At 41.1% G+C, this 26,724-nt stretch overlaps 3 protein-coding genes across 4 annotated transcripts; 2 read left to right on the forward strand and 1 right to left on the reverse strand.

The window, feature by feature from the left end:
• Window positions 1-10,560: 10,560 nt before the first annotated feature.
• Window positions 10,561-13,018, reverse strand: arf6a (ADP-ribosylation factor 6a). Its single transcript, XM_034899953.1, has 2 exons — window positions 12,929-13,018; window positions 10,561-12,797 (listed from the first exon to the last, which is right to left on the reverse strand). Exon 2 carries the CDS (start codon window positions 12,277-12,279, stop codon window positions 11,752-11,754), a length of 528 nt encoding a protein of 175 aa, XP_034755844.1. The 5' UTR covers window positions 12,280-12,797; window positions 12,929-13,018; the 3' UTR covers window positions 10,561-11,751.
• A 1,851-nt stretch (window positions 13,019-14,869) lies between these two features.
• On the forward strand, window positions 14,870-23,616 carry prpf39 (PRP39 pre-mRNA processing factor 39 homolog (yeast)). Of its 2 annotated transcripts, none has more exons than XM_034899905.1 (15): window positions 14,870-15,136; window positions 16,418-16,864; window positions 17,818-18,017; window positions 18,159-18,284; window positions 18,601-18,719; window positions 18,880-19,047; window positions 19,223-19,403; window positions 19,820-19,927; window positions 20,042-20,206; window positions 20,642-20,768; window positions 20,938-21,206; window positions 21,662-21,846; window positions 21,957-22,040; window positions 22,236-22,347; window positions 22,924-23,616. In XM_034899905.1, the coding sequence occupies exons 1-15, from the start codon at window positions 15,124-15,126 to the stop codon at window positions 23,011-23,013; spliced, it is 2,394 nt and encodes a 797-aa protein (XP_034755796.1). In that variant the 5' UTR covers window positions 14,870-15,123; the 3' UTR covers window positions 23,014-23,616. The 2 variants fall into 2 exon arrangements, with proteins under 2 accessions (XP_034755796.1, XP_034755797.1); XM_034899906.1 differs by having other exon boundaries at window positions 21,957-22,031.
• A 394-nt stretch (window positions 23,617-24,010) lies between these two features.
• Window positions 24,011-26,006, forward strand: faua (FAU ubiquitin like and ribosomal protein S30 fusion a). The gene is made up of 5 exons (XM_034899957.1): window positions 24,011-24,157; window positions 24,599-24,680; window positions 24,832-24,976; window positions 25,538-25,593; window positions 25,775-26,006. The coding sequence occupies exons 2-5, from the start codon at window positions 24,606-24,608 to the stop codon at window positions 25,898-25,900; spliced, it is 402 nt and encodes a 133-aa protein (XP_034755848.1). The 5' UTR covers window positions 24,011-24,157; window positions 24,599-24,605; the 3' UTR covers window positions 25,901-26,006.
• The last annotated feature ends 718 nt before the right edge of the window (window positions 26,007-26,724 follow it).

Genomic DNA, 26,724 nt, shown 5'->3' on the forward strand with positions numbered 1-26,724 from the left:
ATATTTAGTAGGGGTGGTCGTTCAAAATGTGTCTCAAAATAGTTGACAAATAACCTCTACAACGAGAAATGCGTTGGTGTCGGCGGATTTAAAGGTTAAGAATACTGTACAGGTGATTAAAAGAATGACATGCATCAAGTATTAAATATACAAATGCACTAAAGCATGGACCCTCCTATCGAACATGAAATGGATGCAGCCTTGGTGAGAAGCTGGATCCCACCGATGATAAAAATGAGGCATTTCGAAATCCACAGGAAGTGCCCACATCCCCTGGCATGTAGAGGCGTACTGGCTCGCCTAAAGTTTAAGACCAGGCTATTTGATGCTAGGTGTGGAAATGTAGCTCTTATCTCGTGGGTCATAATGGAGTCTGACGTAATGAGATGCTTCGAGGGGGTGTGGTGCAGCTAGAATGTGGGTCACCATTGCGCCCCAGACAAGACAACTTCTTTTTTTTTTTCTGCATTTCATGTGGGAGTTGTGAGACAGATATAAGAGCCCACACTTCTCTCTCTCTCTCTCTCTCTCTCATTCACTCACACACACACACACACACACACACACACACACACACACACACACACACACACACACACACACACACACACACACACAAAAGAATAGTGCACTTGGCTTACTCATAATACTGTGACCACATGAGGGCAGTGCACCTCATTTGCAAAAGTACAACTTTCCAGTCAATGAAGTTAGTAATCTGTAACTATTTACATCCATATGTCTAATGATCTGTCATACCTGTTGCACTGGACTATTACCACCCACTGCATTCCACCATGTGTGTGTATTTGTTGGGATAACACTAGGGTTTCAAATGTTTCGAGTAATAAGAGCGAATGGGACGCAGTTGGGTCAGAAACAGCTGTCTTGTCACATAGGCTACTATTCCTCCAACAAGCTGGGTGTTGTTCATTGTTATTTGATGAGATAGAAGGCAAAGCGTTTGCAGCAGGCTTTTTGGACAGAACGCAGAGTTGGAACAGAATCTATGCAGTCTCCACAGCAGCATGGCTGCCTTCATCTAGACCATTAGCCTCTTCATGATCAAGGCGGGCTGGATAACATGTAGTGGCTTGCATGCAGGACACAGAGGCGCCATGCAGTATTCTGCATTTTATGACATTGGCCCTTACTGCTATCAGGTATGCCGGTGTCATTAAAACATTGTTCTGTGCAAATGTAGGCCTACAGATGTTACTTGAGTGATATGAAAACAAATTCAACATGGAAATGGCCATGACCTCCCTCACACACTGCCGCAAATACAGAGAGACAGTTGATGACACTGCAAGCAGTGATGACTCATGAATGAGTTTCATTATAAACTAAACCAAACAACCACACCTTTAATCTATGAATGACAGCCCACTTAAAAAAAAAAAAAATGTACAACCAACTGACTGGTGCTTACTCAACTTAAGAGAGTATAGAGTAGTACGCATGCTTCACTGGGATTTAGAAGTTTAACCTCTCACATACTTTTCACCTGAGTAGAGTGGAAACAGGAGGGAAACTAGAGGGACCAGATGTTTGTGTGTGTGTGTTGATGTGTGTGTGGGGGTATATGTGTGCGTGTTCTAGTGAGTTAATTTCTTTCCTTCCCATTTTGGGATTAAAGTTCCACCCTCCTCACTCTCTCAATCTCTCTCTACCTCTATTCTTCCCATTTTTTGTTGTTGTCTGCCATCCTTTTTTTAAAGCTGATTTTTTACCCTCATTTTTTTGATGGGACGGATGAAGACATGAAAGGGGGGAGAGAGAGGGAATGACATGCAGCAAAGGGCCACAGGTCGGAGTCGAATCCTGGCCCCCTGCACTGAGGACTAAACCTCTATTTATAGGCACCTGCTCTACCAGCTGAGCTATCTGGGCACCCACTGTATTATCTGGGTGCCCGTTGTCCTCCATCCTTGCTTGAATCCTTGCTGCTCTCCTTAATTGACATTGTTTATGGCCATAATAATAATCAATCAACAGGGCAAGGAGCCACTGTCCGCTGTGGGAATACTCTAACCAGGAATTTGCAACGTGAAGAATTCTGTAAGTGAATAGAATCCATTCTATATATTTTATAAATGATGTGGTAATTTATTAATGTCCAGAAGAGAATTTCTCTTTTAGCTTTCCACTAAGATCACAGAACAGTGGGAGAGATTCCTCTACCTGCTAAAGGATACTAAGCGCGGTAGGTGCTTGTCATTGCAGAGTGGACTTAGTGTGGACAAACTGTCTTTCCGTTCACAACATCCCCCCATATCCACAAATAGACAAGGATACTGTTTGTATAGTATATATACAGTATATAGAAACTGTCTTTCCATGACGTCTTAATTTCTGTCACCTAGACCCTCTGGTAGTTAAAGTGATAAAGCGAAGCAGATGTATTTAATTAAAAAAAGGACATGGCCATTTTGATTGATAGCCACTAGCGAGGTCTCGGCCAGCTTGCATATCCTGCTACTGTGGCTTATATTATTTATATTCACAGTTCACAAAATACACTACTGGCATAACATGCTGACAGTTTCCGTCAAATCATCAGTACATGACAATAAAACATTTCCATTTATAGCAGCTTGATCGGCTCTTTAACAGCGTAAATCAAAGAGATCTAACCAGCCAAATTGGAAAGGAATGTGTAGTCTACTTTGGACCACAACGAACCACGTTGCATCACACAAGTTATCTGAAAAACCATATTTGGTGAGCAAATCCCAGATGAGATTGTATGCCTAATTGCGAACATGTGGAATGCATTACCTCTGCTATCATTATACAACTTTTGGCAGGCTGCATTTCAACTCAAGCACAACACAGAGCAGCCACCAATCATTTTTAAGTGTATGCTCATGCAGAATGTACACAAATAAGGACATTTTTGGAATAACTCTACACTCAAATGTTCTGTATAACAGCTTAATACACACAAATATCGCCACATGTTCATATATGTGTACATGTAATAGAATGAATGGAATGGAAATGAAATTCTTCATACACGCTTTATGCCTATAACTGCATGATCCCACTAAGGCTTCACATACCGTAGGCCTGCGCCATGAGACAGAGTTCATGATGAATGGGACTGCTGGATTGTGTCTATGATATATGCCCATAACGTCAGTGCATCAGAAGATGGCTCAGGACCGACTTCCTTGATCTGGATCTAGTTGCTTTAATGGATAGATATTTGAAGAATGGTAAGTAAGGGATGGGACTCAAGCCTGTCAGGTTTTTTAGATGTGCTTCAGCCATCTGCTGCTGAGTCTTTGTCAATGTTGCCATAGGGACAAGAGCAAACAAAGAAAAGGTATTTCTGTCATTTAGCAACCCTGTCTCCCCTGTTTGTAGTTGGACTGGGGAAGCAGAACCTTAGAATTCTGGATATAATACATACCAAATAGGTCAAAAAGATGTATCACTTTAATAGAATCATGTCATGATCTCACATGTAAACATCACAGTGTGCTTGTGTAAGTGTATGTGGCCATGTTTGTAACATAAAAGACAGTGTCCTACCTGTGATGCACGAGTGCACACATGCTTGTCTGTGTGTCTGTGTGTGTGTGTGTGTGTGTGTGAGAGCCACCGTACTCCCTCTAGTTGAGGAGACAGCAGACTCCGACACAGAGCTGGCATGATACTGCAGATGGCTCAGCATATTTCTATTCTCAGACACAACAGGCCCCGCTAGTGATTTTGGCTCCCTGCGATGCGACATAATTGCAGACACAAGCAGGTTTGTTGCAAAACACTGAAAATTAAGGCATTAAAAAATGCTTGTATGTACTGTACACAATAGATTTAACAAACCACTGTACACAGTCACATCAAGTATAACCAGTAAATAGCTTTTATTTCAATCTTTTTTAAATATATGCTGATTTTGGAGCCCTTTTTATGCTTTATTGAGATAGTGACAGAGAGGAAAGGGGAAGACCTGCAGCATAGAGCCCTGGGTCGGTAAGGACTCACCCTTAACTGCACGCGTCCAACCCTGTGACTTACCAGGGCACCAGATTCTGGGGACCTTTGACTACACATAATGATATTGTTAGATTTAGCATACGATAAGAACAAATCATGTGAGAAGCAGGGGACAAGTAATTAAATTACCTGATAGAAACAACATTTGAGCCAAATTTGGTCAGATATGGACCAAATGCACGTAAATCTGCTGCACATGTGAAAGATTAACCTTGGTTGTTAGTTGGTTCGGGAGTACACTTTATGTATTCCAGTGTTTCCGCTTAAATTCATTTTTGATTTGGTCCCATCCCAGTATACTAAAAAAATCTGAATAACTACAACACATGCAAAGAGAACCATTATTACAACTTAATTTCTAAAAGTACTGTGGAACACTTACAACCTGTAATCTTTAGAGAAACAGGAAACATTATTCCAGCGTGGGATTTGAAACTGCACTTAAACACTGACTAGTGAGCTGAGACGTTCACAAATCATTGAGCTCCATGGAGCACCTGCCAACAACCTGCCATACATGTACATGACCCGAGCACACAGGCTACACACACAGCTGCTGGCTTACAGGAAAGCAGATGGCTCCTCAGAGGGGTCATTAATAGGAGCCGGTGGGAAGACTGCGTGTGGTGGGTTATTATTGGATTTAGTGTTGTGTGTTATTTAGGGATGAAAGTTGTATTGGTGACTCTATTTCTGTGCTTGTGTAAGTGGGAGGTTGCCAACAGGCACCAGAGAGAGACAATGAGAGCGAAAGCGGTGATGTTAAGTCTGACAATATCCCACAGCCAACCTATTAATAATTACACAAGGTGTGAATGGCAGCCTTTGACCTGGGTTCAAAAGATTTCATTACCACAGCTTGTTAAGAATGTGTAAAGACATCCACACACTTCTTGGTTGTTTTATTGTCACTTGAGATGAGCAGAAGGACATTAACTTAGAGATAAACTAAGATATACAGTAAATTATGTTTACTCTATTTGTTGGCCTAACTTCTATTAAAAGCAGTCAAGGTTTCTGCATCCATATTGGATTATATGTTATATGTTCTGTTTTAGACCCAGACACGTCCATATTACTTCCCTATCCCATCCTGTTAATCGGTTTTTGTTCTCGGTTGCTGTGGTGTGCCATGTGTCACACAGGAAGGTTGCAGCGTATGTCACTTCCTGTGACAAACGAAAGCGCAACTCATTTACCCGTCACTTTAGGTCTTTATTTATAGAGGAAGTCTTTCTGTAATTAGAAAAGCATGTAGCTTCCTGTTATTTACTTATTTTTTCTATATCTTTCCACTGAAAAATTTGTCTTAGTGTTACATTTCTGTTCACATTACATTTTAGCCCACAATTTATTAGTGTAATAAAAAGGATACTGATCACAAAGGGATTCATTTCATTTAAAGTGAAGTTTAAATACAGTTTGAGCAAAATCTCGGGCTAGCAAAGGGAAAATCTGTGTACCAGGCCTGATTTTATTTTGTTTCACTGTTTTATGCAGACGTAAGGTCTTTCCACCTGCTCTTCTTTTACACTTTACAAGACGGTGAACAAATCCGATTCTGCTCTGGAGGCTGTGAAAAAGCAATTAATTACATCTGTGAGCCTGAATCATTACGGCACAAATCCCTCCCACTGCGCAACTACTCCGCCAAATGCAAACACAGGCCTCGGGCTCCCTGTAATTATTAGCACATTGTCCAAGGCCGAGGGAAACGCAATGTGCGACAGACTCTGAGGAGCTTACAACTGCCTGGAAGCTGAATGTCACCCTGCACGCTGCTTTTACGACACGGTTTAAACGGGCTCCATGACAACTGAGACATTGAGACACTTTCTGAGCTGTAGCTCCGGCCCATCTAGCCTGCCCTAATGTCCCATTGTGTGTGTCTGTCTTGGACGTTGTTGGACAATTAAATGCCTGTGAAGATAATCATTCACTCAAAAGACAGTGTTTTTTTGAAAAGCACGGGAAAACAAAAGCAATCCCAGGGCACATTGTATCCTTGACAAGCTGAAGAAGAACTGGTTTGATACAGATTAGGCAGAGGGGTGTGTTAGAGGGACTAGTTGGATCATGCATAGAGGATTTTCTAATGAACTACTTAATAGACACTTTTCCTATAAAATTCCACTTAGATAAACCCTAGTCTTTGTGTAATTTACGTGCTCCTCTCAAAACTGATGAGGTTCATGCCAACAGTAACTGATAAACAAGACTTCAAACAAGACATATATATGTATATATATATATATATATATATATATATATATATATATATATATATATATATATATATATATATATATATATATATATATGTATATATATTTATCTGTTCTGACTGCACCTTATTCTCCACCACACTACTTTAAATATGGATATTTATTCCTCCAACTGTATATTATATCTGTAGGTATTTATATGTTTTAGTTTTTTTTAGACTTGGTATATTTATATTGATCACTCTACAGGCTCTGCACACCCATATAAGCATTTATTTCTTTTCAAACTGTATACATGGCTAATATCTCGACTTTTCTACGGTGTTTTTAACTGTTTCTGTGGTGTATTTTTTTATTAAGCTGTGAAATATGCACATACTTTTGTACTACAGTGTACTGTAGAAGGACAAATAAAGAAATCTTGAATAACGATCTTCATGTCGGCAGTCCGTGGTCCGCAATGGTTTTCTAAATGTCGTCGAAATGTTTGTGTCCCTTCACTTTTCATTCCACAGATTGTAGGCTTCCATATCTACAGCAGCCAATCAGATGAACACGTTAACACATAAACACATTTGTACAAACATGATGGGAGAAAGCTTGAGGTTGGAACTCTCACTGAGTGCCTCACTTGGCACATGGCTATTTTACCTTCCTGTTGTTTTTTACCCTTTTTCAAAAAGTTTCTATATCAAAAAATGTGGGTTTCTTTCAAACAAATTGTCCAAACAATTAACGTAGCTGGTTCCCAACAACGCTCCTCACAAGTTAAATAAATAATCAGTTGACTACTTTCATTGAATTTGGGTGTTTTTTTGTCAATTGTATAGCATTTGGAGAAAAGAATAATTAATAAAAAAACTTGTGTGCAACAAATGTCAATAAAAGTGTTGTTGTTGTTTTTTAAGTCACAAAAATTTGGAAAAAATACAGAACAAAATGACACAAATGTTAAAAAGTGACTAATGTAATATATATATAATATATATTTATATAATATATAAAATATTTGGGGAAAAAACACACTACAATTTCAAAAGGCTCAGAAAAAGTTAACAAATGTTGAAAAAGTGACAAAGACATCGGCGGAAAGACACAAAAGTGCCAAAAAAACACGCCCAAAACTTTGCTAAAAAGGTTTTTTATTTAAACTTTTGACAAAAATGTGCAGGTCGGCGGGGAGACAACACGAGGGTTAAAAGGAGAGCAAACTGTCTCTGAAATCCCCAGCTCTATGGAAACAACCGTGGGTAGAACACAACAGCGATGACAAGTGTGTGTATTCAACTTGAGATCTCACCGTATGAGTTAGTGTATGCGTGGTTGAAGTTAACAGAAACACATCCCATGCTTTTAGCGCGTGGATTAAGATTTATACAGGACACACGTCCTTGACAGGTGAATGTTTCCGTGAAAGCATGTCTGAGGTTTTTTGTGTGTGTCATATTTCATTAAATACAATTTCATGAGCAACTGACTCCTTCATGTTGAAATGTGCATTGTCTGTGACAGTTTCCTGGTTTGCTGGACGAAAAAATGAGATTAAAATCAAAGAGGAACGCCTGAGTAAACAAATGACAGAGGAACTGCCAGTGAGCTCCATTTAAAAGTATTGTTTGAAACCTCACTCTTCAAAGGGCGTACAATAGTTTAGTCCACCCCCACCCGGCAACGTACAATGGCAGCTCGAGGCTAAAGCTGAATGTGAAAGACAGCGGAGCAGGTCTACTCGGGCTTTCATTCACATCCACACTTCCGTAGTGAGCTTTCACTGAGAGACTGGTCACCGGAAACACATTTTATAAGAATCACATCGGAACTCCTGATTCAAGTGATGATGACAAGGAGAAGGAACTGAAAGAAATGTCTCAGTGTATCTATGAGGTTGCAGGGTAACTGTGAACAACTCCAGAGCGGATTAGTTTCAGCTACTTCTCCACTAGCAGCCGACACTCTGAGCCAGGGTTTTCTCGACAAAAATGCTGTTGAATTTGTAAATTCTACCTGGTTATAAGAGGAGAGAAGAGCTCTGGGATCGTGCTCTTTAAGTGAGGGCCACAGGTGAGTGTGACAGCTTTAGACACCAGCCAATGTGTGCAGTGCATCAGCTGCTGAGTGCAGTGACAGCTGTACAAAAGGCCTCTGTCATGTCTTGAGCAGCATGAACCACTGGCTCTGTGTGACGTAATGCAAGGTCAACAGATACAGTCGTCAGCTACATGGAACACCAGGACCTGTTTCCTTTCCTGAGAAAAGAAAAAGGATTTGTAGCGGTATATGTATTTTGGATTTCCACATCCACAGTGGAAATCATGAGTGGAAACAAGATCATACTTGACCCAGCAGAGGCACTGCCCTCAACTGTTCAAATAAAGCGGCGTCATTACAAAAGCGCACTGTGAAAATGCACAATATTCCTGTAAGTGCCGCTTCTCCCCCATTACTGCAAAGTGAGCGGTTTCAGGAGAGACTATAGACCAGGGGTGTCAAACCCATTTTAGTTCATGGGCCACATAACCCTATTTTGATCTGAAGTGGGCCAGATCAGTAAACCCCTCCAAAGATCCAAAACTTTATTAAACTTTATCGGCCACAGAGAGTTCAGAGAACATGCATATTCTCTGAGATTAAAGTAATACATTTGGAATTGGAATGAATTACTTCTCTGCAATTTTCACACTTTGCAAAGTCATCCATTGGACCCTTTGGTGGACCAGTTCTGGCCCATGGACCGTATGTTTGACACTCCTGCTATATACTGTGGCATTAGTGCGCCTATCTCAGTTCAACTGCCTGTCCCTGTCCACCAAGGACACGTCACTTTAACGGTGCTGTTTTCAGCCGAGCTACAGGTCAAACTTCAAATCAGCAGCTGCAGAACAAACACTGCATGAGCAAAGCGAGCAAATACAGAGATAGAGAGAGCAAGCATTCCTGCACGGGAATTCCTGGCCTGAACATGGCTGCAGTCAAATATCAGGAAATAAGATGTAATACCTTGAAACTGTAACATTATGAGGATATTTGAGAGTGATAAGAATGCTACCTACTGATACAGCACGTTCAGAAATAGACAAAACATGCACTGGATTCAGTATTTCACCTGTCTGTGTTTACAGTTCAACCTGACACTTACTGTTACTTGTTTGTCTCTTAACACTTGTGTTGTCCTACCGGGTCAAAAATGGACACAAATTTGACATTTTTGTCCCTTTTTCAGACTTTTATTTTAGTTTTCACTAACACCACCTTGCTAGTTTTACTACTTTCTGGAATGCATGGTCAATAACTCTCATTTAAATAGAATTGGACCTAATATTTGAGTTAAAAAAAACACAGAAATTAGGAATTATTCTGACTAATACTTAAGATCAGAGGACCAGTCAGGAATTAAAGTGATCAGTTGGATTTGCAAAGAGCGTTGTAAGGAATCCAATCCTTTTTTTTGTGGTAATTTGGTTGAAAAGAAACCCATATTTCAGATATAGACATTTTTTAAAGGGCATACATGATGTCATGACCGCCAGTTCACACCAGCCTCTTCAAATGCACGAGGAGAAGCTGACCTTAGACACACTGCTCTTTTCCTTCCTTAGGTACACGTCAAACTATACAGTACCAGTAAGTGGTTAGAACAAATAGAAGAAGAAAAAAATGAATGGCTTCAAAACTGTGGCCTGATCTCAGGCCAAAACACCGGGCTGGTGCAGACCTTTTCTCCAGGCTGTCACCCTAACCTCAGGAGTCACACAAGCATGAAGTAAGCGATGCTCGCATCAAGTTCTCAGTGACCCAGATTCACCCTCTTTATAGGACGAATGTATACTTCTATCACGAGGACAATATAAATCTGTTTATGAGAAATGCCATTTCCTGCTCTTGAAACTTTTAACAGCACCCATGTTGAGATATAGTCATGGCATCACCAAGACTGTACCAAGTGTCATTCTGTACCCTATTTAAAATCTTAAGCTTGTTGACTTTTGGACCAACTCCACATTACCTCTTACTTTGCTTCTCTTGTTTGAAAATGTCAAAAGGCATCTGAGGAGCCGGCTCCTGGATCCAAAAAGTGATACTTTGAGACCGGCGGCAGAGCGCGTTTTACCTCACAATCGCTACACTGAAACTAGAGATCTCATCATTTATTCACAGCCAGTGACTCACACGTACATGTGCCGAAAGCAAACAGGCCAAAAGCTCCCCTCACTTCACAGTTCGTTCCAAGTCTCACTTCCTCCTTTATGAGCTGGACTTTTTCAGAAGTGAAATATTACTTTTGCTACTCTTCTAACGGTCGCTTATTGAAAAGACGTCACTTCCGTACTGATCTGGATATATTTTTTTTATTATTTCATCAGCATAGCAAAAGAAAAGGGAACAAAAATCAGACAGAGCAGCATCTATTAACTATAAACAGAGAGTTGGTGTGTGTCTGCGGGATCTAAATAGTACAGGTAGATGACGAGGACGTGAAAAAGAAAAAGAAAAGAAGCACCTATATGGGAGACGGTGGGGGGTTGGGTATTTCGTAAACATTTGCTGGGGTCCAAAAGTCAGTCAGAAAACCTAAATGTGCACAGCCAGCTGGTTGGTAACCCCCCTCTCTCTCCCAAAGTGCTAACTCAGCAGTTAAGAATACCTTCTGCTGCAGTAACTCTTGATTTTGGGGCACCTGCAAACCTGGTCCCCTCCTAAGGCAGCTGAAAACTACAAACACTCCCCAGTAACGGAAGCTCGGGGAGAAACAAAAGAGGCGATCATAAGACTGGTGGTAACGGATTCAGAATCTGAAACAACAAAAATATATATCCGTATCACAGTGTCTGTGAATATCCAGCGTCCACATAGTGTCTTTCACACAAACTGCCACAGCAGACATGATGGATGTGATCACTGCAAAGGAAACAGGTATGGACACATTTCCTCCACCACCCCAGTACAATCAATTAAGAAAACAGCTATTTTTCTTTCTCAAAAAAAAAAGGTCCCAACACATCCATAACACACATTCTTACAAATTACCGAGGCAGTTTGAGTCATGAAATTGATATGCTGATGTAGGCAATGGTTTCTGGACTTTCCCATCCTTTGGATATGTAGCTGGGTCATGAGAATACCGAATGAAAGATAAGCAGGGGGCAAAAGTACAAGTGTGTGTCCCCAAAGTGCCCTCAAAGAAATTATACAAAAAGCAGGAAAACAAAAGAAGAGCTCAAAAGTAAGAGTATTGTATATTTAAACAGCACTGAATATGCAGAATGTGAACCAAAGCAAACTACCCAAAAAAAAGTAAGCCAGCCCAAAAAATTAATTGTATTTTGTATAAATGAAATCTGGGGTTATATTGAAGTCATTATCAAAAAGAAAAAGAAAACAAAATAGAATTTTTACTCTCTTCGACATACACTCAGCAGAGAGGTCGTGCTATTAATTGCTTCAGATTGCATTTTTTTTTCATTTTTATTCTCAGCTACTTTTTTGTCTCCAAGTGTCCAGGCTGGTGAAGTGAGAAACATTAGGATTTGTAATTTGAGGTAAGCCAGGTCAAGCCCTCGTATAGTCCATCCCCCGATGTCGCACACGAGGGCTGAACGTACCAATTCCTATCTCTGATCCGGGTCAGGCCCAGCTTCTCCTGGATCTCGTGGGGTTTCATGGCGTCTGGCAGGTCCTGTTTGTTGGCGAAGATCAGGATGATGGCGTCCCTCATCTCCCGGTCGTTGATGATTCGGTGGAGCTCCTGCTTCGCCTCATCGATCCTGTCCCTGTCGGCACAGTCCACCACGAAAATCAGGCCCTGGGTGCCTGTGTAGTAATGTCTCCAAAGTGGCCTGATCTTGTCCTGCCCCCCCACGTCCCACACGTTGAACTTCACATTCTTATAGGTGACGGTCTCCACGTTGAAGCCGACGGTGGGGATGGTGGTGACCGACTGTCCCAGCTTCAGCTTGTACAGGATGGTGGTTTTACCAGCAGCATCAAGTCCAAGCATCAATATTCTCATCTCCTTGTTGCCAAAGATCTTCGAGAGCATTTTCCCCATCTTGTTTGCTGTGCATAAATACTTTATTAGAAGGAGAAAACAAGACTTCTCTTGTGAGAGAAACTAGAAGTGGTTTACAATCCAACTGAGAAGTTAGAGTTTCAGTGTGTGCTGGGAGCCCTCCACGTGATGGCAGCGGTGGGCTGACACCAGTGTCGGTACTCTGAAGGCGGCTACTTTCAAGTGTGTCCCGTTGGATAGCAGACCAGTCCAGTTAGCTGGACGCTGGGGGTCTGTCCTGAGAGGCTGACTGGGAGCAGTCAATGGGAGCAGTACGTGTGGAGCCCTCGCACAGTTGGGTGGGGATATATTTTCATGATCCACTGCCCTCCGATTTAAGAAGAAAAAATGACATCCCCTTGTTTCAAACTCGCCGTTGAGCACAGACTTCCTTCAAAATCCACATTCCAAGTCCTTCTTGTCCCGGATTGAAGCTCTCCGGCCCGTTTCTGCACCGGGACATCCAGAGGAAGAGCGTTCAAAAGGTCATTGATTCATCCGACTTTCCTGTCTTCCCCCTGTGACACAAGAGCGGTCCGGAGAAGGGAGGGGTGTTAGTACAGAGGACAACTTTGGATCCGAAAAAACCTGGTCTAGGCGGGTAGAAAAGCCTCGCAAACACAAAGAACACAGAGAGCGGCGTACATACCTCCGTCTGCGGCAATCATCCCCCAGTCCCCGCGCCGTTTCTCCCCTCTCTTGCCGCTCTATGTGTCTCTTCCTCCCTCTCTCTCTCTCTCTCTCTCTCTCTATCTCTCTCTCTCCCCAGCCGTTCAGTCACACAGCGGCGGCGGTGCTGTGTTACCGGAAAAGGTGCGGACCCAGATCAGCCGCCACTTCCTCTACACACACACACACACACACTACTGCTGCGTTCAGGAGCATCTCATGAGCTCCGACTTATGAAACACGAAACACATTCAAATATAAGGGCATTGCATTTTTTTTTTTTATTAATCTTTTCCACACTTCCATGCTCTGCTGTTGTATTTTATCTATTTTGGATCACCGTATTTTTTATTATAACAATGATTATGGCATATTTAATCCATAAGTTAGTCATAAGTAATGTTTATAATAATCATGTGTGTATTTATTACTTTATGTTTTCCTGGTTGTTTTAATAGGTCACTGCTCTTTGGATTATTTCCTGTATGTGCTATGCAATGCTTAGTTTTTAGCTTAAAGCTCCTGAACATGTATGTTCTCATTCAGCATCTCCTATGATGAACATGAACACACTAGTCCTAGTAAGAACAGTTTTGGTAACTAACTACATTCAACCCTACATTTGAGAGTTTTTCTCTCTCTCTCTCTCTCTCTCTTCTTCTCAGTGTTTTAAAGTAATGGTTTAGTTCAAAGTGATGCACCATTCAGGATAGCAATGTTTACATCAAATGACAGACAGTTGGGTTGTGTAGTCCGACAATCAATCCAATTGATCAAACCACATTCATTCTTGAAGTAAATATAGGTGTGTTGTTTAATGTTACATTATTATTACTTTCTTAATCCTAATATTAAATGCAATAAATTAGATTCAAAGCTTTTTTTGCGCTGACACGCCCCGGACTACACTTCCACATCACTGCGGCATGGAGAGAAGTTCAACTGCAGCATAAAGCTTGACTTCAGTTATTCAGCATTTGAACGCCATTTTATCATAGCTCATACCTTCTTAATTTATAGTAATAAAAAAACTAGTTTACAGTAGTAAAACTAGTAAAAATATAATGGCTAAATACAAAGCAACTTGAAACATTTGCACTCTTCACTTAAATAATAAGATTTCCGACAGTCCTTAAAGGCACCGTACGCCATTTCGCATGCGCGCCTCAAAGCAACTGAACTGAAAACCGGTCCATTAGCGATGTTGACGCCATTTGAGCATTCAATATGTATTTATACTACATTTCATACTACGTCTGCCACTAGAATCATAGAGGCCTATACATATGAAAATGATTTAATAAGCCTAATGATCTCAAGAGAGGGTTTACAAGTGGGTCTTTCCAACATGTCTGATCATTCAAAACGATTAGTCAGTGACGTGGAGGTTGGGAGAGAGTAGGGAAGGGGGGGTGGGGGGGGGACTACTGTCGAAAGCAAGCAGCCTATTAGCCTACTTGTGACCGGCTTATTAAAACTTGAAGCACAACTAAGAGAGCCTACACTATGATTAAAGAAGTTGTAAGTCATGCAGGGGTTGGATACAATAAGAGCAATTATTAAAACTATTAAATGGTGATTTCATTAAGATGATAAATAATGATAAACAAACTAATCCCTGGCAGATACTATGTAATGCTAACTCTTGTTATGTATCATATCTACAATAAAGTTATATGGGCCAATACACCAGCTGATTTATTGGTATTTAGCTGTAATATCAACAAATTAAAAACTACAGGCAAATTATGTTGTGTATATTAACTTCCATGTGGATGATATTAAATCTTATGTTGTATACTGTATAAACATTTAACTGCTAAAGTGCAGGCCTATGTTAAATACATGTATTCTTTAGTTAACCAAGTGTTTCTTTAGTGTTTCTCTCTCTATGTAATGACGATGTCGCACGTTGTATAAACTTAAAAAAGGTTGCATACACTGTCAAAAAAAAATAAGGAGTTTCACCCATAGACTAAATTAATAATTAATTGATATTAACAGGCAATGTTTTCGCCACACGTTAGGGCGGGCGGTAAACGGAGCATGCGTACACTTCCTTCTAGGTTCTTCTTTGAAGTTAAGTATGGTGGGCAAAGCGCGCCTGGTCCTTGTAGCTTAGATAGAGTGACTTCGAAAGCCAAGCACACAAGTTCAGAAGGGTGACAAAATTTCATGGAAGATACTGGTAAGATTTAAAAACTTACCTTAATGTGTCGAGTTGGCGTAATGTGACAAGAATTGTACAACACAGCAGCCAGCTTAAGCTAGCTACTAGTGGTAACGTTAGCTAGGGAAATTGCCAACGTTAGCCGGCTAACGTTAGCTAACGTGGTGGAGCTGCTCCGCTGGTACCGACTATTACCTGGAGATAGAGGCATATGCGTCACACTTTGTGGTTCTAGTAGTTGGCTAGCTAAACTTACGGTGAACGGACTTGAAAGGTAGTCAATAATTGTTAAATAACATTTCTTAATGTGGCCTTGGTAAGCTTACTAAATGTTTAAAATTGAGTTAATATTCAACGTTATTTAACGAGCGCTTATGTAAAGCTAACGTCAATCTGAGTGCTGCGATATTCAAGAAATGGCTAGCTAGCTAAGAAACTAGGCCCAACTTCTGATTGAACTTTGAGCTCCCCGGTTGCAACATGGCCTCAAACCGCAAACAAAGCTAAAGCTAATGTCAATCCACTTCGACGGAACACGTACATTAGTTAACGTTTATCGTGTATTTAATGGGCTTGCGTAGTATTATTTAACTAAGCCAATCACGTGGGTGCATTATTTTTAGTAGCTAGCTAACGTTCGGCTAAGCCAAAGCTGTCTTCTCTTTTTTAAAGTCATAACAAGGAAGTGTCCTATACTATAGCAACAGCTCCGGCTTCTAAAGCAGGGTGACCTTTTTTAGTATAACTTTAGCTAACTTGGTTTTTACTTGGATCTGCCGTTCATTCTTTTCAAGCTCACTGTGATGTCTTAAGTGTGTTTCTTTGACCAAGAGTCCAAAACGTAAAGATAGGTTTGTCGTGGGCAAAGGAAAAAAAGAATCTCTTTACGTTGGGAAGCTGAAACGTGATATTTCGTATTTTGGCTTGAAAATGACTGAAACAAGTAACTGATTATCAAAGTAGTTTCTGATAAAAAAAATAAAATAAAAATTGTTGACCAAAAAGATAAGATGTACTCCACAAAGCTACACATTTCTCTTTAAAAGACTGATTTTAGATTAAACATAAAATGCGTCTTCTCTAAAACAAAAATCCAATTTAATTGGAGAAACGACTAATTTCACACAGCCCAAACCATTATGAATTATAGTGGTAGTAAATCATCTAATGCCAAATACATGATGAAAGTTCAGGAGTTTTGTTTGGAAACCACATTTTTAAATGAGCCATGTTAGTTATTAAAAATCTGACTTTTAAGAATAAAAAAATATATTAATAATTCAACCTGCTTTTCAACAGGCCTGCAACTCTCAGACGACATCATTTCTGGAATGCTGGACACTGAGTCCCCTGCCATGGAGAGCAATGGGGATGCCTTTCTTTCTGACCTTCCTGTTCTAGGCCAAACTGCTGACTGGTCCCCAGACAAGGTTACTCCAGAACCACTCGCCAATATCTTGCCTGACGATTCCGATGCGTCCCAGGATGCTCCGGGGGAACAGCAGTCACCAAATGAGCAGATGGATTCCACAGAGTTGGGATCTGTGGAGAAGGCTGTGGAGCATTTTCAGATTGTCAGTGCTCAACTGTTCCAAGAGCAGCCACCACCTCCACCGCCACCACCACCACAGCCTACAGACGAGGCAGCGCAGCCACCAGAACACAAATCTGAGTCCGGAGAGCCTGAGCAAGAGAACCAGCAGATGAGGGCAGAGCCAGAAGCTGCTGTGCATGATGGCAGTCAAGGTAAGATAAACAGTATATATCTCAATTTTATTTTAAAATTTTTTAATAAAAAAATTGGTATTCCTACACGGCACCAATACATTTTCAACTTAAGTGGAAAATTGGAAGATTTAGGAGGATTAGAGTTTACTACAGGAAAGTAAAACTTTTTATTCAACTGAATTAGGTAAAAACAGCAACCTGTATCCCATCATTGGTTCATATGTGCAGTAGTATAACATCATCTAAATTGTGCTGCTTGATTTGTGACACATATTCTTTGTAAAGATTTTTTTGGGGGCTTTTCCGCTTTGAATTTTTGTCAGGGCAGTTAGGTGAGGGTGGGGGGGAAACATGCACTCTGATAAACGAGTACATCCGCATCAGCTACCGCTGCGACTACGCCTTCACTGACCGGCCGTGTTTGAGATAAAACAATTAGTTTATGCACGCTCATAGCGGAACTCAATTTGTTGTATACGATGGTCAGGCCACTGTGTGAAAAGTTATCTGAAGACCAAACTGCCTTAGAAAAAGCTGTCTGATGGAAGACAGCATGCCAGTTATTTAAACACACATGTCCTTGTCTCAGACTTTAGACGTCTGTGTGAAAAGCAAAAAGATGCAAAGTTTTCAATAAATACACTTGAACCAACTAAACTCAACCTGGACAAAATCATTAATGTACTTGTTTGCTTTTTTGATGATAACTTGGCCAAAAGGAACACAATATCAAGTTGTTTCCATAATGACTCACTGTAAGATTTTGATATTATTGCAGTTTGTAATCTACAATGACTCCTAATATTGTTGGAAGAAGGGAAACTGATCCAAAACTTTTTACATAATAAAAATTGTGACTTTTATTGTCTAATGTAAGAAGGGCTTTTACTGTTTAGCTAGTCACACACACTTTATTCAGTGCATTTTGAAACATTATTCAGTGACAATTTGATTTTGGTTAACTTCTCCAGATGGGACTGAGGCCCCACAGATGACAGAGGATAGCATGGAGCTGGAAGAATCACCCAAAGAGACAACAGAAGAGTTGATTGTTCCTACTGAGCCCGAGCCAGAGCTGCCCAGTGAGTTTGAAAAACTATTCAAAGGATGCGAGGAGAACCTGGAAGACTTCAATGGTTGGGTCTACCTGCTGCAGTATGTGGAGCAAGAGGTAAGAGAGAAAAAACATGCAGATTATTCAAATATGTGCTGACACGGTCAATTAATATATTACTAAAATTTAACTGAAGTATCATACTAAACAGTAAATGGTAACATTATCAATCTTTCTGCTGTCACCTCTCCTTTGCAGAATGCCCTTCCAGCTGTGAGAAAGTCATTTGATACATTCTTCTTACGTTATCCCTACTGCTATGGCTACTGGAAGAAGTATGCTGATATTGAGAAAAAGCATGAGAACATACAGGTTGCAGAAGAGGTAACTATAAACATGGATTGGACACACGTTGCTCTCTTGTATTACGTTTTCTAGGTATTACTGTATGTGCTGTTCTGTCTAGTCAAATATTTGGCTGGTCACCAGCTGGATTGTTCTGGCATTGTTGCTAGTAAATATGCCATTGTTATAGTAGTACACTGACTAAAGAACATTTAATTGTGACTAAGTCTTGGTCTTTTTAGAGTCTGCCAAGAGCAACTGTTAAACCAGAGGGGCAAAGAGAGACACTTCTCAGTGACTGAAGTGAAATTAGTCCAGCCATTGACAGACTTGTTTGTGTTTGGTCTATCCCAAGGTATACAGAAGAGGTCTGCAGGCCATCCCTCTCAGTGTGGATTTGTGGCTGCACTACCTGACCTTTATCAAAGAGAACTCTGACCTGAGTGACCCAGAGACAGAGGGACGCATTCGAGCGTAAGTAAAAGACTTGTTGTGTGACTCGTATTTATTTGACAGCAGAATCTCTCCGTGAAATCTCATCATCCCTATTTTGTTTGTATAAGTGATTGAATTTAACCAAATATTTAAAATGACGACAAATAGTTTTATAACCTTTCCTATTTTTTCCTGCTAGTGCCTATGAACATGCAGTGCTTGCAGCAGGCACGGACTTTCGCTCAGACCGTCTGTGGGAGTCCTTCATCAACTGGGAGACAGAGCTGGGGAAACTGGATAACGTTACCGCTATCTATGACCGGATCTTGGGCATCCCAACCCAGCTTTATTCCCAGCACTTTCAGAGGTAGGAGGAAAAAATCGAAAACAACTTTGGTTGCAGTCATGTTACTTCTTTCTTTCAGCTCCTTACTAGCACGATACTCCTGAGACACAGGTTCTCTGTAGTTGAAGAAAGGCTTAAAATGTGCTGTTTTTTTCTTTGAGTTGGATCTGGTTTACCCATTTTTAATCTTTTGCAGGTTCAAAGAGCATGTGCAGAACAACAACCCCAAACACTTCTTGTCAGAAGAGGAGTTTGTTCAGCTGAGGCTCGAGCTCTCAAAAGCCAGCCTTCTGGCGATGATCAGCGAGGAAGAAGGGACAACGGTCGATCAGGAGGAGCTGCCACCTGGTACAGAAGACCTTACAGACCCTGCCAAGGTAAAAATCCGGTTGCCTCCTGCAGGGGAGACACATTTACAAAAGCACTTGTTGCAGGGGTTGGCAGGTGCTTGGCTTTTCTCCATTATAAGATGGAAAGCTTTGTTTAGGTTTGAAGAGGTGTCTTTATGTCAGCAGCCAAGCCAATGAATGCCAGGGGGGATTCAAGTTGGCATCCAGTCAGGGACTCGCCCTAAAACTTAAAGGATCAACTGAGGCCCAGAACCTGCACCCAGAGGCTGATATGCATGGTGCATATATACCTCCCCCCTCCACAGGCTTCTTGGCTCTGGCAAGCTCATGGTGATGTAAATCCTTGGCTGCAGGACTAGCAGTTTTTACATCAAGTGGAGAATGTGATACGGTGAAGATTACATGACGGCGTTGACCATGGGTTTTTGTGTGTCTTTATGTAGAGAGTGACAGAGATCGAGAACATGCGCCACAAGGTGATCGAGATTCGGCAGGAAGTGTTCAACCACAATGAACACGAAGTCAGCAAGCGCTGGACCTTTGAGGAAGGGGTATGTGTCTTGTTTGTCCACAACAATGGTAATTGTTGAAAATGCTTTTTTTTATTATGACACTGTAAAAAAAACAACATTTATTCATATCTGTCCTACTCATTTATTTTTTAGATCAAGAGGCCGTACTTCCATGTCAAAGCCTTGGAGAAGACCCAGCTGAACAACTGGAAGGAGTACCTGGACTTTGAAATCGAAAATGGGACTCCGGAGCGCGTGGTCGTTCTGTTTGAACGGTGCCTCATCGCTTGTGCGCTCTACGAAGAGTTCTGGACCAAGGTAATGTGACCTTTAACCCCTCTCTCACTCCCGCTACCTCCCCGCACTTCCCCACCAACGATGATAGTACATCGATACAGTTAATCGTCCTTCACTCTCTTTGCGTGTAACGTTGATATGTGACTGTATCTGTTGTATTAGGGGATGGCCAGCTTGCCACACAAGATTTGACTGCAGCATTTGCCAACTACTACGTTGCATCTTCTTCGTCTCCCACTACCTTACAGAAACTTATCTAATTGGTTCCATGAAGGTGCTGATGGGTTTACACAGAAAATTTCTAAAAACGATCTTGTCAATGAAGAAATTCACTGTATCTGACAACTAAAAATGTAGGTTTAAAATGTGTTGTCTCTTTTGCCTTTCTCCTCTGTTCTTTTTCTCTTTCCTTCCCTGCATTTCTTCCAACTTGCTCCTCTCTTTTTCACTCTGAAGTATGCACAATATCTAGAGGGCTACAGCACTGACGGCGTGAGACATGTCTACAAGAAGGCGTGTACCATCCATTTGCCCAAGAAACCAGCCATCCACCTGCTGTGGGCTGCCTTTGAGGAGCAGCAGGGTGAGTGAACAGACAGATTACCTTGACCTTAATGGGTATGAATGACTTACTATCTGATTGTGTGACTACAATGTGAACAAAGTGATAACGTACCTTGAAATAATAAAATGTAATATAATTTGCCTTGTGTTTTGCCATGCTGACATTATTTCTGTATTTCTTTGCTCAGGTAATGTAGAGGAGGCTCGGGGCATCCTGAAGTCCCTGGAGGCAGCAGTCCCAGGTCTGGCCATGGTGCGTCTTCGACGGGTCAGTCTTGAGCGTCGCCATGGTAACTTGGATGAAACGGAGGCACTGTTAAGGGAGGCCATGGAGTCTGCAAAGAATGCCACTGAGACATCGTTCTATGCTGTGAAGCTGGCCAGGCAGATGATGAAGGTGCAGAGAAGTCTGAGCAAGGCCAGAAAGGTGCTGCTGGATGCTATTGAAAAAGACCAGGTGAGAACTGGTTTCGTATGGGGGAAGGGGGAGCCATTTAATAAAAGCAATTAATTTACACACTGGTGACATACCCCTCTGTGGAGGCTAATAAAAGGTACAACAGAGCAACGCACTCTGAGATCATACAATTATCTTTTTTCTGACTTGCTGCGTTAGTTTTATCCCAAGTGGGAAATCTGAGTGGTTTATACTCTTCATGTGTGTAAGTTACAAGAATAGTTTTTTATTTTATTCTACGAGATAACAGGTATTATACTTGATAACATTTGGACAAACTTTAACTGTGGAGAAGTATGGAAAGTTATTCAGTTGACATTCTCGTTGAATAAGTTCTACTCAGAATGCAAAGAGAAACTCGAGTCAGCAATTAAAGTAAATTGTATCTTTCCACTAAGGCTTTATTGCACTTGTTGTTAGATGCATACTAATTTTTTTTTTTTGTGGCTTTACAGACTAGTCCAAAACTCTATCTTAACCTGCTTGAGCTGGAATATAGTGGAGATGTAACGCAGAATGAGGCTGAGATCTTGGCTTGTTTCGACCGGGCCCTGAACAGCCAGATGTCCCTTGAATCCCGCCTCCTCTTCTGCCAGCGCAAGGTTGAGTTCCTCGAGGACTTTGGCAGTGACATCAATGTGTGAGTTTTCTTGTTAATTTGAGTAATGGCAATTTAAAAAAATGATTTTTTAATTTAGCGTTCCTTTGGTCATGTTTAATAAATAAATGTAATTCTTTAACATCTTTCAGGCTTGTGGCTGCATATGAAGAACATCAGAAACTACAGAAAGAAAGCGAACCCACAAAGAGGAAGGCCGAGAACGGGTTTGACAGGTGGATAATGGGAACAGGGCTTGGGTCACATCAACACATTTTTTTCATAACTTTCCGATCAAGGATAGTATTTGTAGCAGTGTTCTGTGGTCAGCTATTCATTGAATCACAGTGAACGAATGACAAACGCAGGGCTTTACTTCTCGGTGAACTACTTTACACGAATCCTACTAACTTGAAACTATTTGTCTCCAGCTCTCAAGAACCAGACGCCAAGAGACAGCGTGTAGATGACGGTTCCACGGATGCTGCCAACGCAGTGGCAGACACGCAGGCCAACAACTCTGCATACAACACCTGGTACCAGGTGGGTTTCTTATCTGAGCAGTCGACGGCACTGAAAAAGGTTTTTTATTATTGTTATGGTGAAAAACATAACATGTTTGTGTTTAAAAACATAAACACAAACACAAAAAGTGTATCAGGCACACTTTTCACTTGCCAGCTTATGCAACATATTGTGCTCTTTTTTTATTTATTTGTGCGGCTCCATGCAGGCTCGCGTCTCAACTGTCTCACAGGAGTAACCGGAAGTGTTTATTTACGCTTCAAGTCTATTTTCCCCCAAAATACCAGAGTTTGATGCCCCAATGAAAAAGCACTGAATAAATATTTATCTTCATTTTCCAGTCTGTTTCAGTCTTTTGACTGAGCCACAGAGTTGCACACTCATTTCTCCCTTCACTTTTGCCCATCTATTTATGCATCAGTGTTGATGGACAATTATATCAGGAATTCTCAAACATACCAAATGAAACACACTGCACAGAAAGTTTGGCTGGCCCTTTGCTGCTTAACGCTTTGAAATTTGTGGACAAGACGAGACCCGTATGCTGGGATTATGGTAATTTGCCCAATTTTTTCTGTTTACCCTCCTTTTCAGCAACAATATGGCGGTTGGGGACAAAACTCCTGGGGACAGTACAACCAATACGCCCAGTACAACCAGTACTACCCTCCTCCCCCAACATGATGGACAAAAGCCAGACGGGAAGATGGAGACTCAGATGAAAACATCCTTTCTGACCTGCCTACATCTCTGAACAGGACTTCTCAACATGGTGTCATGGAGATTTCAATTCAACCACAGAAACTGATTAAAAAAAAATGAAAGCGTGCTTATCGGTTAAACTTTGTAGTCATTAGTTGGAATATAATACACTTGGCCCTCCGTGACAGTCATGTTGACCAGTCATGTTGCTAATGTGTGAACACATTAACTCACACATTTATCATCACTGGCTGCTTTTTTTCTTTAATGCATGGTATTTGCGAAGGCAGATATTTATATTTTTTTCTTGTGTGATTAAAGCTTTTTAATTGTTAGATTGGATGACTTAGTTTGGTCTCTTTCTTTGTGTTTAAGATTTAAACTTGTACAGGAGGCTGTCATTGATGTACTGGAGTCATATGTTTCTCTCTCCCAAAATAAGACTTTTAATATTTCATGGTTATGTTTCCATAAATCAAATGGAGGATTCCTCCTTTTCTTTCATGGTTATGTTTCCATTTAGCAAATAAAGAGTAACTCTTTTTTATTTGGACTTGATTTCATAATAAAGATTGATATCCTGAAGTGTCTCTTTTTGATTGAATCATCCTAATTGCTCAATGCAGATCTCGTGAAATATTTAGGAGCATATCATCACACGCAATCATGTGTTTTAAGTACAGAAATAATCTTTTCTTGTTCACTGTTCAGCTTCCGTAGTAAGTTCACATTATCATAAGCTAATAGTCAATGTAACATTTTACCTATATACAACAGTGACTTAATAAAATTGTTTTTAACTGCTGGGTAATGTAAAGAAAGTCATCCATAGAAAGAACAAGCCTATAAACCCAGGCCTACTCAAGCCACAGTTCGTTTAGTTGGGCAGAAGATTTGATGATTTTATAATACGGTCCTATCTTTCCGTGTGCGTTCGCGCGCGCCGAGTAAAACAATGTAAACGCCATTAAAGTGAACGTTCATTAACGGCTTCACCTTCGACCGACAACGCGTGGTGGGCGTGGCCACTGCTTGCGACTTGGCTTACGTAAATCCGCACATGCGCAGTGTCGGCCCTAAAACAGCCCTTTCTATGCCTAGCGTTGAACGACTAGCATCAAACGAGGTAAGGCCTGTGTAATATAAGTGAAAAACCCTAATTATCACAAATACTGGAAAGTTTTGGTATGCGAATATATTGTCTATATCACCGTTTATCTCAAGTGACTTGTTTATTTGAACAGTTACAGCAAATTTCACGTGTTTTTAAACGACTTAATGAAACGTGTGTCCCATGCGGCTAGTTAAGCTAACATAGCATTAGCAAGTTACCGAGCGAGACTAGCTAGCTAGTCTATTCCAGCTCCCAGCATGTTGTGCTTCTCGTCAGTATTTAAGTGTATTTCCATGTCCAACTTAACTATGTAACAACCAGATACTGGCACAACGTGGCGGGCTTGGTGACCAATGTTAACGGTCACATATAATACCAACGCCTCCAGCTTATTTCCGCAGTAGAAACACTGATAATGACTAAGTCGCTTGGCTTTTTGGTGCTTTCTTCCAGCATCAAGATGCAGCTCTTCTTGCGTGCCCAGAACACTCACACCCTTGAGGTGACCGGACAGGAGACTGTTGGACAGATCAAGGTATAAAAAATCTGAGAATACACCAGACCATCTCTTATCTCGAAATAGTTGTGTAACTTGACTGCATCAATGATCTATATGTACCGTCAGTAATGATTTTACATGAATTTGGCTTGAATATAAACTCCCAATACTTTGGTGTGTCTCTCAGGCCCATGTCCAGGATCTAGAGGGTCTCCTGGTTGAGGATCAGGTGCTGTTGCTCGCTGGTAGCCCACTGGAGGATGATGCCTCCCTGGCATCCTGTGGTGTCTCAGAGCACTGCACCCTGGAGGTAGCTGGCAGGCTGCTGGGAGGTCAGTACACAGATGCAACAACCAACTCTGTGTGTTTTGTGTTGTCTAGTCCTGTGTTCAAATACAAATTATTTGGTCACTTATCCACCAAAGACACTGTGGGGATAGAAGTCAAAAGCCAGTGTTCCTTGTGGATTATAAACATTTAATTTTGAATAGAGATCGGCAGATACAATACCATTTAATAGTAGTTGAAAAAACATTTGGAACCAATATCCATGTATGGTAAAAATTAAAAGTCTGATAGTGTTGTGGGTGAGCTGTAGCGGAGCCAAAGTAGTGCACGTTTTTATAAATCAACTTTCAAGGCTGATCAGGCAAATAAAACAGCCCACTAATTGGCAAGGGCCGATTAATTGCTCTAGCCCTAATTTTGAATGAACAAGGGTCCAATTTAGTTGTTTTTTTTTGGTTATAATGCTGGTTGTGTAAGACCAGTCATTAAGATTTTCATCAATCATGAACCCCAATGGGTATGTTATTGTCTAAACAACTGCAGAAGCTGTAGTTTGTCTGTGAAATATTCCAATAACACTTTTCCTTTCCTTGTTTCGCCCTCAGGTAAGGTTCACGGCTCTCTGGCCCGTGCCGGAAAAGTGAGGGGACAGACACCCAAGGTACGGAGGTTTAAGCTTATCCCAACACCTCGTGTTCAGTAAAATAGAAATGCCTTTACTTAGCTTAATAAGATGAATACAATTGCTTGTGTATTTTCTGTTTTGGATAAGCTAGTTATTGGGAAGCATACGTCCTGATCTTGGAGAAATAACAAATGTCTCTTCCTGTCAATTTGTCTAGGTGGACAAGCAGGAGAAGAAGAAAAAGAGGACTGGCCGTGCTAAGCGTCGCATCCAGTACAACAGGCGCTTTGTGAACGTGGTGCCCACCTTTGGAAAGAAGAAGGGACCCAACGCCAACTCCTAAGTGCTCCAATTCCCAAAAGGAGAAACCTGATCACATCCCATCGGTTTTTACAAGTTTAAATGTTATCCTGCTGTACAGAATAATAAAGTTGGCTTGGACAAAAGAACTTTTTGCGTGGTGTATCCTGCAATTACAGTGGTGTCTTTGCTATTTGCAGAGTTTTGTGACAACACGGTTTCCGACGGGTCTTAAATTCTAAAATTTTCAAAAGTCTTATTGTGTTGGAAGCCTTAAATAACGGGTCTTAATTTTCCTACGTCTGCAACTCTACCTCTTCTGCTTGTTTCTTGTTGTAGTTCTTTCACTATTGTAGTTCTTTTGCTAGTCCAAATCAAATTTTGCTGTATTAAAACTACAAATGAGTCCAACATGCAACTTATAATGCAGCCAATCAACATGTCTTAATGTTGAGTCTCTTTCAGAGTTTTTAAGCTTCGTCCATTTGGAAGTGCAAGTTAATACTAGGCTTGAGGGAAAACAAGACTTTAGGTCTTAAATGTCATAACGTTCTTATGTCTTAGATTTGACTTGGTGAAACCTGCAGAAGCTCTTGACAAAACTAATTGAATTGGCAACGCAGTGGCTCAGTTAGCAATTCTACCTCACAGCAAGTTGGCACTGCAGTTCTGCGTCTTATTTTGTTAATTGTCATCTCCTGTAAATGTTTGCAGTGTAGGAAAATGAGATGAAAGGGGAGAGAGATGTGCAGCAAAGGGCCACAGGGCAGACTCAAACCTGCGGTCACTTCGCTGAGGAGTGAGCCTTCATAAGTGTGCCTGCTCTACCACCGGAGCTTACCCTGCCACGGCATTCAGAGATTTCTT

The sequence above is a fragment of the Etheostoma cragini genome, chromosome 18, assembly GCF_013103735.1.
Source record: "Etheostoma cragini isolate CJK2018 chromosome 18, CSU_Ecrag_1.0, whole genome shotgun sequence".
Lineage (NCBI taxonomy): Eukaryota > Metazoa > Chordata > Actinopteri > Perciformes > Percidae > Etheostoma > Etheostoma cragini.

Excerpts from the sequence above, each read along its gene's own strand:
- arf6a (XM_034899953.1), bottom strand. The coding sequence starts at position 12,279 with ATGGGGAAAATGCTCTCGAAGATCTTTGGCAACAAGGAGATGAGAATA.
- prpf39 (XM_034899905.1), top strand. Across the intron at positions 16,865-17,817 it reads TGTGCATGATGGCAGTCAAG|ATGGGACTGAGGCCCCACAG; the intron begins GTAAGATAAACA and ends TAACTTCTCCAG. Across the intron at positions 22,041-22,235 it reads GCCGAGAACGGGTTTGACAG|CTCTCAAGAACCAGACGCCA; the intron begins GTGGATAATGGG and ends ATTTGTCTCCAG.
- faua (XM_034899957.1), top strand. The coding sequence starts at position 24,606 with ATGCAGCTCTTCTTGCGTGCCCAGAACACTCACACCCTTGAGGTGACC. Across the intron at positions 24,681-24,831 it reads AGACTGTTGGACAGATCAAG|GCCCATGTCCAGGATCTAGA; the intron begins GTATAAAAAATC and ends TGTGTCTCTCAG. Across the intron at positions 25,594-25,774 it reads TGAGGGGACAGACACCCAAG|GTGGACAAGCAGGAGAAGAA; the intron begins GTACGGAGGTTT and ends CAATTTGTCTAG.